This window comes from Ascidiella aspersa, chromosome 4 (genome assembly GCF_963924565.1).
Source record: "Ascidiella aspersa chromosome 4, kaAscAspe10.2, whole genome shotgun sequence".
NCBI lineage: Eukaryota > Metazoa > Chordata > Ascidiacea > Phlebobranchia > Ascidiidae > Ascidiella > Ascidiella aspersa.
The window spans coordinates 30,400,502-30,412,622 of record NC_139450.1 but is presented as its reverse complement, the minus strand read 5'-3'; the positions used below and the strand labels follow the sequence as shown (position 1 = coordinate 30,412,622).

The 12,121-nt window shown below is 36.3% G+C and overlaps 1 protein-coding gene across 1 annotated transcript; it reads left to right on the top strand.

Annotated features, from left to right (window-relative positions):
* Nucleotides 1-1,498: 1,498 nt before the first annotated feature.
* On the top strand, nt 1,499-10,294 carry LOC146157430 (la-related protein 7-like). Its single transcript, XM_083387639.1, has 12 exons — nt 1,499-1,636; nt 2,261-2,339; nt 2,494-2,594; nt 2,901-2,981; nt 3,553-3,652; nt 3,771-3,928; nt 4,278-4,380; nt 5,146-5,711; nt 6,936-7,029; nt 8,317-8,662; nt 9,110-9,180; nt 9,501-10,294. Exons 1-12 carry the CDS (start codon nt 1,529-1,531, stop codon nt 9,665-9,667), a joined length of 1,974 nt encoding a protein of 657 aa, XP_083243765.1. The 5' UTR covers nt 1,499-1,528; the 3' UTR covers nt 9,668-10,294.
* Nucleotides 10,295-12,121: the final 1,827 nt, after the last annotated feature.

Genomic DNA, 12,121 nt, shown 5'->3' with positions numbered 1-12,121 from the left:
TAATCTACCAAATTATGTTTTGGTATAGGTCTTTTTACTTTTTTGTACAGAAACCTTATTTAAGTCCCTTACAGATTATATTGTACCTACAAGATAATTTTGAAAAGAAACTTAATTGATTTGGACTAAAGCGAAAAAAAAAAAAACGAAATGGGCGAAAAGTTACAAATGATTGTAAAAATCTCATAACAAAAAGTTGTGGATGCGCTAAACCCCATTAAACTTTAACTACAATGACTTAGTTAAGTTTTTTTACTTTCCAACGCCGAGAGTTCTTCCGTTTTCAGAACGGGCTGGTCGATTCTTGTTTGTTTTTTATTTTGCGAGAAAAACGCATTTAACACGCTTCAATAACTTTGCTGCAATTTGCAACAGTTTACCAGAAATATCAAACAGAAATATATACATTCTTTCAAGTGTTCATATCCCGTTATTTCACATTGCCAATTTAGTTCCATAGCGAATGTCTTTGTATGCTTTACGTGTCTTGTATACTCCGGTATTTATAAAAAATAAACAAAACAAAAACATATCAACTCGTCAAAAATTAGCCATAGAACTAGTTTCGTGTTTTAAATAAAAGTATGGAAAACTTGAATTATGTATTTGTCAAGTCTTGTTTGACATCAGAAGTGGTAAACATAAAACTAGAGGAGCACAATGGTAACGATCCTGGGTATTTACCACTTGTTTCGTTCAGCACTTAACTGTGTTCAATGTTTTGAAATTGAGCCAATAATTAGGAAAGTGCATGTTTGACTGTCGGATTGTACGTGTGTCGTGTAAGGATTTGATTTGACCAATTTACTTGTAATATACTATGTTTGTTTCCCACAATTAAAATATTTTTTTGGCGCTGGTCTAGAATCACAGCGTAGAAACAATTATTATTAAAGCAACGCACATTATCTGAGTTAGGGGTTCGGTTGGTTTTAGGGTGAGGGTGGTTTGAGCATAGGCGCCGAACGTGGGTTCGGCCAATTTAGTAATAAGTTTGCAAAAAAATTTCTGGAGCACCGTTTTAGTTTCATGAACTACCATATAATCCCCAAACTATGTTTTTAAATTATACATAATTGAAATTAATTTTCTGTTTTGCCAATTTAAATGGAAACTTCTTTAGCCTAAAGACGCTATAAAAAAGTTTAAAAAGGCGAAATGGTTTGTTTAAGTGATAACATGCAAAAGCTGATATATATTTTTATGTAATTAATATGCAATTTTTGCACTGACTAGAAAATAATGCCCTGGAATTTTGAAAGTTTGGCGCCTATGGGTTCAAGTATTATTATTTAATAATATTGCTTAACCTACCCAAAACCAAACGCTAACCCGCACCTCAAACAATATTTGTTGTGGTATGATTCTAGACCAGCGTCGTTTTTTAATATCTTAGTAAGTTGTACACTTTTTGAACATTTTAAGAAAACATATGCCGGCAATATTTTAGTGGCCCCGGACAAAAAATGTGTCCCAAATAATTGTTTTTACTTTTCAGTAAGAATGCTAATGTAATATACGAAATTAAATGGCTGGCAAACCACCTTTGGAGGAGAACTCGAAAGCACAGTTATCCGGTCCACCTATAAACAAACGTCGCCGGATAACCAATCTTTTAAGAAATGTCAAAAATCAGGTTTGTCAAGTATAGTGTATATTCTAAAATATTTATTTTCATTGCATGAATAATGTTTAAAGCACCAAAGATGCTAATATGTGTGATATTGTAACAATTAAAGGTGGTCAGTTGCCCTAAAAGATTGGCGACCTTGGCAATTGCTTAGCGAAGAAGTGTTGGCTTCAAATTGTGCAGATGTAATAATATTACTGATAACATTTGCACAGAGCCATATTAGTACACTGGAAGCCATCACAGACTTACCAAATCTTTTGATTAATGCAGGCTAGAAATAGCCTACAACTAGTCTGCGTTGAGGTTTGAACTCCTGCTATACACCGCCGCTCTACCAATTGAGCTACATAGGCTCAGAGGAAAGTGATTCGAGAAAGAGCCATGATGCAAGTGCCTGTTACACTCTATTAGTATAGGCAACTTCATATTGAGCTATAATAAGGTTATTTTTAAAATTTGTGCCGTTGTAACTCAGGACTCACCAAATTATGGCCCATCTCAGTCTAAAGTGAAGGAAATTTAGACTGTCCTGTACTTACCTTAAATTCCAGATTGTTTACCATAAAGCTGCAGTGAGAGCGTTATAACTTTTTGTTTTTTACAATCATAGTCTTTTCATGTTATCAGGTTGAATTCTTCTTTGGGGAAAGAAACTTGGTGAAGGACAAGTACTTACTGGACAAAACCGGGCCTCTTGGCACCAACTGTAAGTCAACATTAAACAAACATTTAGTTTGTGATTTAAAAGGGAAAACGGATTTTTTAAAAAGCACCAGCATTTGCATGAATTTGAAACATGTGTACATTTCAACTATAATAGTAAAGTGACGGAGCCACTTACTGACTTGAATATGTTGTAGATGTGTCTATATCTGTGCTGGAATCATTTAATACTATTAAAGAACTTGGTGCTGACAAGAAAATTATTGCAAGAGCTATAAAGACCTCAAGCTTTCTTGAAGTAAGATTTAGTTTTTTTTTAAGTTTTTTATCATTATGATTGAAAACTGTTTTTCCATGATAATCAAACAGAGTTTTTTTCAAATAAACAAAGATAACATTTTCAGTGTCGATGTTTTTCTCAAGCTGTTAATGTTTTAAATCCATTTCCTTACATTTTACTTGAAAATAATCAATGAATTGATTGATTAAGCTTAAGATTGATTGCATTTTTATGTGCTTTTAGCTCAGTTTGCTTTCAATGAAAATAAATTTTGCTTTGCAAATAAGGTTTAATGGTTGTAACCGTGCTGAGTTTGTTTTTCAGCTTAATCAAGAAGAGAATTGCATCCGGAGAAAATTCACCGTCAGGATTCCAACCAACTTGGATCAAAGCACAATTTATGTTGTAAGAAAATTGAAAAGTGCATTCCTATTTCATATTTGATCATTGCACCAGATAATCTAAATTAATGGATCTTGACCTTTTCTATTGCAAAAAAAAACATATACAATCCGTAGATGTTACACGCACTTAAATTTAAATTTTACTTAATGTTCGATAATGTGTGTATTTTTAACAAGCACAAAACGATAGAATATACACAGAGACTTTGAGCTAAAAAGTGTTTACCAAACAGAAAAGACCTCTAAGAAAAATAAGCCTAAAGTGCAAAAAAGTTTTCCACTAACAAATACCATATTAGGCAAAATATATTTTTTTGGACAAGCAACCACTGAAATCCCTAGAAACAAACGTTAAATATTGTTGCATAGCTTTTGCCCTTCTTAAGAATTGCTTGGCACATCATTAAGAAGCATTGATATAAATTAAATAAAACAGACAATTGAAAAACATGTTGTAATTAAAAAATCATTTTCTTATTTTTATCAGCAACAGTCTGTTTATTATTCTCTTTGGTGTTTTATCTTACGAAGTCTTCGACTTATTATTATTTTTTTACCTTTTTGAACTAAAGGAAGGGCTTCCGAGTGATGCAACCATTGGCTGGTTGAAGCAAATTTGTTCCAAGCTCGGTCAAACGAAGCATATCCACTTGCCAAGATTCAAAAATTCAGGTTAAACAAGAAAAATATAAGTTAAAGTTTGGATTTTTTTCCTTTGTTGGTCAACTTGAAATTTGTATATTGATTTGGTATTTGTTTAGTGTTGAACAACAATCAATTGTTTTTCTAGGCCTTATTAAAGGTTTTGCATTCATTGAGTTTTCACAAGCGGATGAGGCGTACAGAGCCTGCGACATCTTAAATTCTCCACCCGAAAGATTTTTCCCCAACAGGACTGAAACCTATTTAACGAGATTGCATCAGAAGTTTAATGCATCAGATAAAAAGGTAGTAACACGATTATAGAAATATGACTTGTTAAAGTCTTACTTTATATTATGTTTTGCTTTGTATGGTGTGAGCAATATTTTGTCATATACATTGTTATTTATGATGCTACAAGCCTACAATACATGTTAGAACTATTTATGATGGGAGTTAAATGCTACTTAAGTGCACTTGGATCAGTTTGTCTGTTAAAATAGCTACACACTGTGTTCTGTGAAATTGATTTATTTCCGCAGCACTTTGTATTGTTACTACCCACTTTATAACGAAGTGAAATGCAAGGCTATTCAAAATAATACAATGTTTAAGAGTTTAGGATTTTGTGTCTCCAACTTGATTTTCTTTGCAGAAAAAAGCAAGCCAATCAGTTTCTTCTAAGCAGCCGCACAATAACAATCCTCCGCTTTTGCAAAGTACAGCCAACCATTCAGCACAAAACATTATAAAAGAAAGTGAGTTCTATGTTTATATGGTATCTTCAATCAAAAATGTAGTTTGTTCTAAATTGGCAATGTTTGCATGACTAAAAGATGAGACAATACCTACTTTATAGGATGTCACAATTTCAGACACAATGTGAATAAGACAATGAGTGGCTTTCCTAATATTTTCAAAGCTGCACTTTTGTATTACTTAAACAATCTATGCTAAACAGATATTATCTTTAGCTGGCCGAAAGTATATAACCACATCCACAGCATTGTGCTTTAACTAAATTTATAGCCTTGGTAAATAAAAGTTGCTTTAAAAAGAAAACAATGCCTTCCCACTTGATTTCAAATCTTAGTGCTACCCAGTACTTTGAATGTTTGAATCGCATTTACTTAACTATTAGGGTAAACATTTCACAGAAAATCAGACCACAAAACCTATTCGTTGTTGCGTGACCTAAATTACGCCAACGTCGCAATAAAACACAGTTCAAATAAGACCAAAATAGTACGAATACCTCAGACCTGTCAACACTTTACCTAACCCTACATCCCAACCACAAATTCACTTACCCCCCCCCAATAATTTTAACCCTAACCCATTTTCAAACCCCACCTAATACCCACCAATAACCCAAAACGCTCAAAAAATCCTGCGCCAAAACAGACGATTAGGTTCATATTCTGTTGTGGATATTGGCTTTATTAGAGATTTTACTGAATAAGACATTGTTGCTTTTTGAGTCTTATCGTTGTTGCCTCACCTTACTTTTTGTTCTGTCAAAGAAAAAACGCCGTCGAAAGAGCCACGCACCAACAACAATTTCAGCGCAGAAATCAACGATGGCAAAGCCGCCCTAAAACCGAGCGGCAAGACTCACGCTCCTACAGAAGGTAGCAGCGGCCTCTCACTCAACGGTCTTTCGCGCAACCGACGGCGCAAGCGCTGCGCCAGCGAACCGGCCTCGGCACCAAACAACACGGACAAGGTTCCGAGCAAAGTCCGCCGAACGACGATACGCGAAAACTCGGCCGACGAAAGCGACGCCGCCGACGCCGCCGTCAAAGAACCACCGACTAACGGTAGCGAAGAGCCGGCTTCGCTGGACGTCGCTATGTACATCGCCCAGGCGCGGCGAATGGCGCAAATTAAACAGGAGGGCGTCGGCGTGGGGTCAGACATGGTCGGTCTGGGTAAATGCGCCTCCTACCCCGATTTCACGTCGCTTCGCGGCAAGCCTAAGATGCTTTCCACTGTGGTAGCGGTGCCGCGTAAGAGACGAAGGCGCAAGGAGAAACGGCCCAAGGGAAAGACGCGACAGGAACCGCCCGTGCTGAAAGCCATGACCAAGGTCGGTCGATATAGCTCGTTGTTTTTTGCGTGTGTGTGGTTTGTCATCGTCTGCTTTAAGTGCGACGAAATATCATCAGCCCTCTCTTGTTAGAACTGGTATGCCGTAATATTTCCACTTTGGTTAAAAATAGCAATTTAGAACCAATTGTTTAAACTGTGCGACATGCAGTTTTATTGCATAGTTTATAGTTCTTTATATTTCCTTTGTTAAACGAAAATCAAGTTAAATAAAATTCTACAATTTGTCTGTTGTATCCGTGATAAAAGCCATGACCAAGGTTCCCAATGGATTTTAACCTGGAAAGCTACTGGTTTTTATCGAACACGGACAGGCCTGTAGCCTACATTACAATAAACGGCTTCGGCTTTAAATGTGCCCATTTAAATGCGGCCCAGCACAAAAAAGCTTGTGTATTTTATTATCTCTATAACTAAGTAAAAGTGATTTACGTTTACTTGTAAAGACTGGTTCTTATCAAACACGGACATCGCAATTTTGAATAGCTTAAACCAAGCATGTACAATTGTACATTACAATATCCGGCTTAAGCTTTAAATGCGACCCACGATAAATAACTGTTAAACCATTTGTCGGTTCAGTAAATTCTTCTATGTGAAACAAGAAAAGCATGCGTATTACATTAACATGATTTCAATAATTTATTTAAAGTGCTTTACGTTCACTTAAGGAAAGGGACCGTTAAGGAACTGATTCATTTTTTAGTTTGAAATATCACTGATTCGACTATATCGTCACGTAATCACGTTACCATGGCTACAATAACGTTTTTTTTATTTGGTCAGTAAAAAAAAATTGTTTCAGGTGTTGTGCGGGCCTTACCTTAGAATTTTGAATTATGATGTAAATTTAGGCCATATATCTTTCCTAGTCCATACTGTTAAAATTGTTTATTTAAAAGCGAGCCCCTTGCGAATTAACAATTGATTTTGACTGATAGAAATCAGAACAGTGAGCACTTTAAGAAAACGCTTAAACCTTTTCTATTTACCTTTTTGGAAACCTGACGCCTTTTAGCATGCGGAACCTGTGTTTCTTTCTTTTCTGGCCTACAGGGCGGAAGAATTGGCGTTAATTTTCGCAGTAAAAAGTGTCCGTTCGCTATGCGATTGGTATGGGTCGTCTTGTATTGAATCCAAGAGATTGAAAAGTGAAACGCTTCTTTGGGTTTTCGTGTGGTTTTTAACTCTCTTGTTGTTGCAGTTGGCCTGGCTAGAGATGAAGAAGGACTACCTTCGACAGCAAAGAGACGAAATGGGAAAGCTGAAGAGCATTTTACAAAACACTGCCTCGTCTGGTATGCTACATCTATTCCTTTTAATCACCTATTACCTTCCAGCAGGGATGTCCAACATTTTATTATAGTGGGCCGCATTGACACTTGAAATAATTTAATGGGCCGCAGAACCTATTAAGTTTCAAGATTAAGTATTGCTCTTTAGAGTTATAACGGGCTTTTAGAATTATATATATATATTTTTTTTCCCATACTATACTATTAGTGCGCCCCTAAAAGCTGACTGGTACATTTTAATTAGGCTAATATTGAACGTTTAAAATACTACTTGGGAGTGAAACCGACCAGCGGGCCGCATAAAAATTTCAGACGGGCCGCAGGTTGGACATCCCTGCCTTACAGCTTCATAATGTTTAAATTTGTTTTCCCAAGTGATACTTGATTTAATATATAACGGTTTGGATTGACTGAACTCAACGGCTTTTTTGACATGCCAAATACCACAAGACAGTTTTCGATGTAAGTCGTACTGACCTTTAGATGCCTTTAGGATTGCTTACGGATATCAAATATTATAAGAGACCCTGAATTTAAGTCCTTGATTTAGAAACCTTTAAAGAACTATTGGCTAATGACCCTGCCATCGTAGCTGTTTGGCAAAACGTATTCCTAAATGGAGAACAAATATAGCACATTAAACGATTAATTTTAGATAATAACTCGATTTCTACGCCGGCCGTTTTCACCTTAAAGATTTAGAACGTTCATGTTTATTTTAAAGTACGCTGTCCACCCTAATGGCATTGTTAACCAAGACAACGAAAGCTTGGTACCGGCGACTTTTGTGCAAAACAGTCGTAGTCTCTAATACAAAATCCACAACACATTGGCGATTTTTTGTCTGCTACATTTTTTTCCACTATTATTAAATAAAATGGCAAAAAGGGAAAACAAATTATTAAAAAGTTCTCAGGTAGCTAACGATCGTTTACTTTAGTGTATCGTCATATTTCCTCCTTTTAAATCCCAATATTGTTCGAATGTTCGCACAGAAGATAGCATCGCGAAAAAGCGTAACATAGTCGGGGCACTTTCGGCATATTTACATTGATAAATTACATACAGTATCTTGCATATAAAAGGTACACAATACACAAATGTTTTGCACAGTTAATCAATTTGTCTGCTGTCTGCAGCACTTTGAAAAAAAAAATTGAAAAAAAACTTTGTACGTTGTCAATCCGAATGGTAATCAAAAAACTATGGTTCATGAAAGATAACTTTTGTGCAAAACAGCCGTAGTCGCGAAAACAGGATCTAACACATTGGCGTTTTTGTCTGCCGCAGACGCACAGACCCGCTCCGCCTTCATAAAGCGCCACCTAGTTCTGGACGAGCACGCCTCTTCGATGGACGAAGAAGAACCGCTTCATCCTCGCCTGAACAACGGCCAAGCGACAGAGAAAGGCGAGGAAAATCCTACGAAAAACGGCACCGTTTCCCGCCGCAAACGCGTTCAAGCTGCTGTTGCGTTCAAGGCGGGCGTTATAACTCGACTGCGAACGCTCAACAGCGATGCCGAGTCGAAAACGAAGCCGTTGCCCGGTTTTCAGGCATTACGACAACACTTTTCGCGCTACGGCGAAGTGGCCTATGTCGATGTTAAAGACGGAAGCGACAGCGGACATTTGAGGTATTGTTTTGTTTTTTGTAAACACTGCACTGGGTTCTTACGCTTTAGGATTATTACAAAATTAAATGCAACTTGTTGTTGATGCGATTCCTAGCTCACGTTAGACACCTGAGCGTTAAAACGACCCTGGAGGCAAGATTTCGAGTATTTTTTAACCTTAAGTACACCTTGAGGTTTCTAGTGCATTACCATCAGAATGAGCCCCAAAAAATAGTCATAAGATACGAAATCGTCTGACCCTACCTACACGTTAAGCATTTAAGCCCATTTCAGATAAATTTCCATTAGGTTTTCATTGAATAGTGTTCTCATTTTAACCTTTCGAAGCTTAGTGCGTGTTTTATTAAATGAAGATTGTTTAGTAGTTAATATAATTACCTTGCTCGTTAAATGTCTTTCTTAATTTTGCAAGGTTTGCGTTACCAAATTCATTTCATTCAATTGCAGATTCGAAAATGCCGAGTCGGCACAACGTGCTATTCTGGAGGAGCAAAACTTTTCCATTTGCCTTCTGACTGGTAAGTATCTTCATATCTGTGTGCGCGAAATAATCAAACCGAAACCGAATATCGGCAATTTTAGCGTTTTTACTTTTTAAGGAAAAATTTCAATTGTTTCAACTTTGAAAGAAGGACTTCAAACGGGTTCATATGCCCTTAGTGTAAAAGCTCTGCGTTTTCAAAGTTTTTAATTTCATTTACCTGTTAAATTTATCCACTTTTCGTGCGCTTTTATAAAACAAGAAACTATCTAACCGGAAAGGTTAAGCTTTTTTAACTTAGCACGGCCCCTTTAACGTTTAAAAATATAGATCGAGCGAATTTGCTTTTTCGTGCAGGCGTCGACGAGGAAAGATATTGGGACGGTCTGTTGGCATCGCGGGAGCTGAAACGTAGCCGCGAGAGACCGAAGATTCGCGGAAGGCAGAAACTGGCGATCAAAGCTGTCCAGATCACCAGCAAAGACAGCAAGCAGCACATCAAATTTAACGACGACTTCAAATAGGCCGTCTTTCTTTTTTTCCAAATCGCAATAATAAGGCTTCCCTCCGCAGCTTAACGTTCTTGTCAGTTGACGCTTTTTCCCCAAAAAAAACACAGCACAATGTCGTATTAATAAAAAACAGCTTCTCTGGTAATGGTAACTAGAGAGGCTGCTTTTTTTTATTAGTATCACTATGCCTGGTAGCAACAGTTTATACAATGTCTTATATTTACATTTTTCCGACACCTTTTTATTGTCTGTAAAGTTACCAAAGATCACAAAACAATGAAGACTAAAAAGCTCACCAGAGCGTAACATTTCTGCAAAATTACCAAAGAACACAAAACAAGACAATGAAGCTCACCTAAGCGTAACATTCTCCGCAAAATCACCAAAGAACAAAAAACAAGACGAAAAAACGGTCTCATAGCAATCAGTTTTCTCCCGTGTTGTCTTCCCAAATTATATTTTTTTATTTTTTGACTTCAAACTCCCCGACTTCCCGACCACAAGCCGTGACTGCCGCAAGAATTGTGCTCTACGTTTTTTTCCAACTGTGTTCCTTTTTACGATCATCATTAGTTTGCCGCTGTTGCTTTGTTCAGTCGTTATTGCTGCTATTTCTTTTTTAAATAAAAAACTACGTTAACGCAAATTTTTGGTGTCGGGGTTTTGTGCCTGTAAAAAAAAAGCGGTTAAAATTTTGTATAGTGTTGTTTAAGGATTTTATGTCCTTTGAATACCCTTTGTTTAAATTTTAACACTTAACTTAATATAGAAAAACGCAATAGCCTATGTTTCAAAGCTGATACCCCTGGTTGTTACGAGGTAATATATTTTGCCAGAACTGTCAAAACTAGATTTTACGGCTTCTAGGCTTTACTGTGTAAGAGCAGTGATACTATGTTAGGTTTAACACTTTGGCGAGATGGAACAACTACAAACGCACTTTGCTGTTCACAATCAACTTTAAATTTCAAATTTCACATATTTTTACGGTTTTCATAGGTTTATCTAAAAGGATATGAAAGGTAGTTTACTAAAATACTTGTTGGGACTGGTGGATGTGTTCTGTAGTAGCGAAATCAGCAGCCTTGCGAATTACGACTTCCAGGGAAACGCACGATTTCGACATGTTCACATTTCATAATCCAAAAATGTCGTGAATTCATGACACTTAAGTAGAACACTTTAGTCCGTAGCACCAGAGATTCATGCGCAAATAAATTTATTCTTCGTTTCAAACACTTAAAAATTAATTTAGTTTAAAAATAAACCCTGTTAAACTTTCAAACTATTTAATTGTTTTAATTCCTAAAGCTAAGAACGTCGGGTTTATGCATAAGTCCTTGGGAAAATTCAGCTTTCGATTTTGAAATCATAGAAATCGACTCCGCGAAGCGTGAAATTCACGTGACAAAAGTTATCCAATAATCATGTCCGCTGATGGTTGGCGGACGGACCGCAAAGTAAATCAACTTGGAATCAAATGCCATGCTGTTGAACTTACCTACTATTGTTTGCGGCCGTTTTTCCGGTTTTAATACGCTTTATGTGTCTAGTTGTCCCATCGGCCAATATGAAACTTATTGAATCTTGAGTTGATTGTGTTTTCATTTTTGGCGGTAAAATTGTGCTTTACGTTAAACATGTACGTATGACATCAGTTTTGAGAAACGCTGTGTGTATACCTGTTTTTCAGTCTGTTTTCAAACATGAATTGAACAATTTGCAGTTTGTTATTACCATTCAATTGTCATTTTGGCGCTGATCTATAATCCTACTACTTTTTTAACAGTAAACAAGTTGTTAAAATTGTAAGGAGGAAATAAATATGGGATTATAAATATAATTATAATACTTGGCTAACCCAAATGTCAACTTGCGCCCATACCCACATTATGTTAGTACTATAAACCCCTGTACGAAAATTAGGCAGCATCTAGAACAGCGTTGTCATTTTTTATGTAAAAAACGATTTGCTGCCAGGATTTCACACTATTTTCCTCGTAAGAAAAATACCCTGTTCGAAAATTGTGTATGACTTGTTTTGTTCTTATTCAAAATAGAATTTGTTCGGTGTTTTTTTTATAATTGTAGAATTAAATGTCTGCATTTCCATCATATTTAAAGTAAAATGTTTTCTTCATTTATTTACTTTGTTGCTGGTCTATAACCCTGCCACTTTTTTAGGTAGAATAATGAAACCAATCAATAAAATTGGATTTGCAAACTGGGATAATAAATTTAATAAAACTTGACCCACCCAAAACCCAAATGCTATACCTAACCCAAATAATATGACTATGGATTTTATAATTGTTTGAACACGTAGTAGGATTTTAGCCCAGGCCTATAAGTTTCTCTTCTTTATAACAATAAACACAAAATTGCCACGATTACACTTATAATACCTTTCAAGTTTTACACAAAGAATAGATTATATCTTAAAGAAAATTGCTATGTAATAGGGTA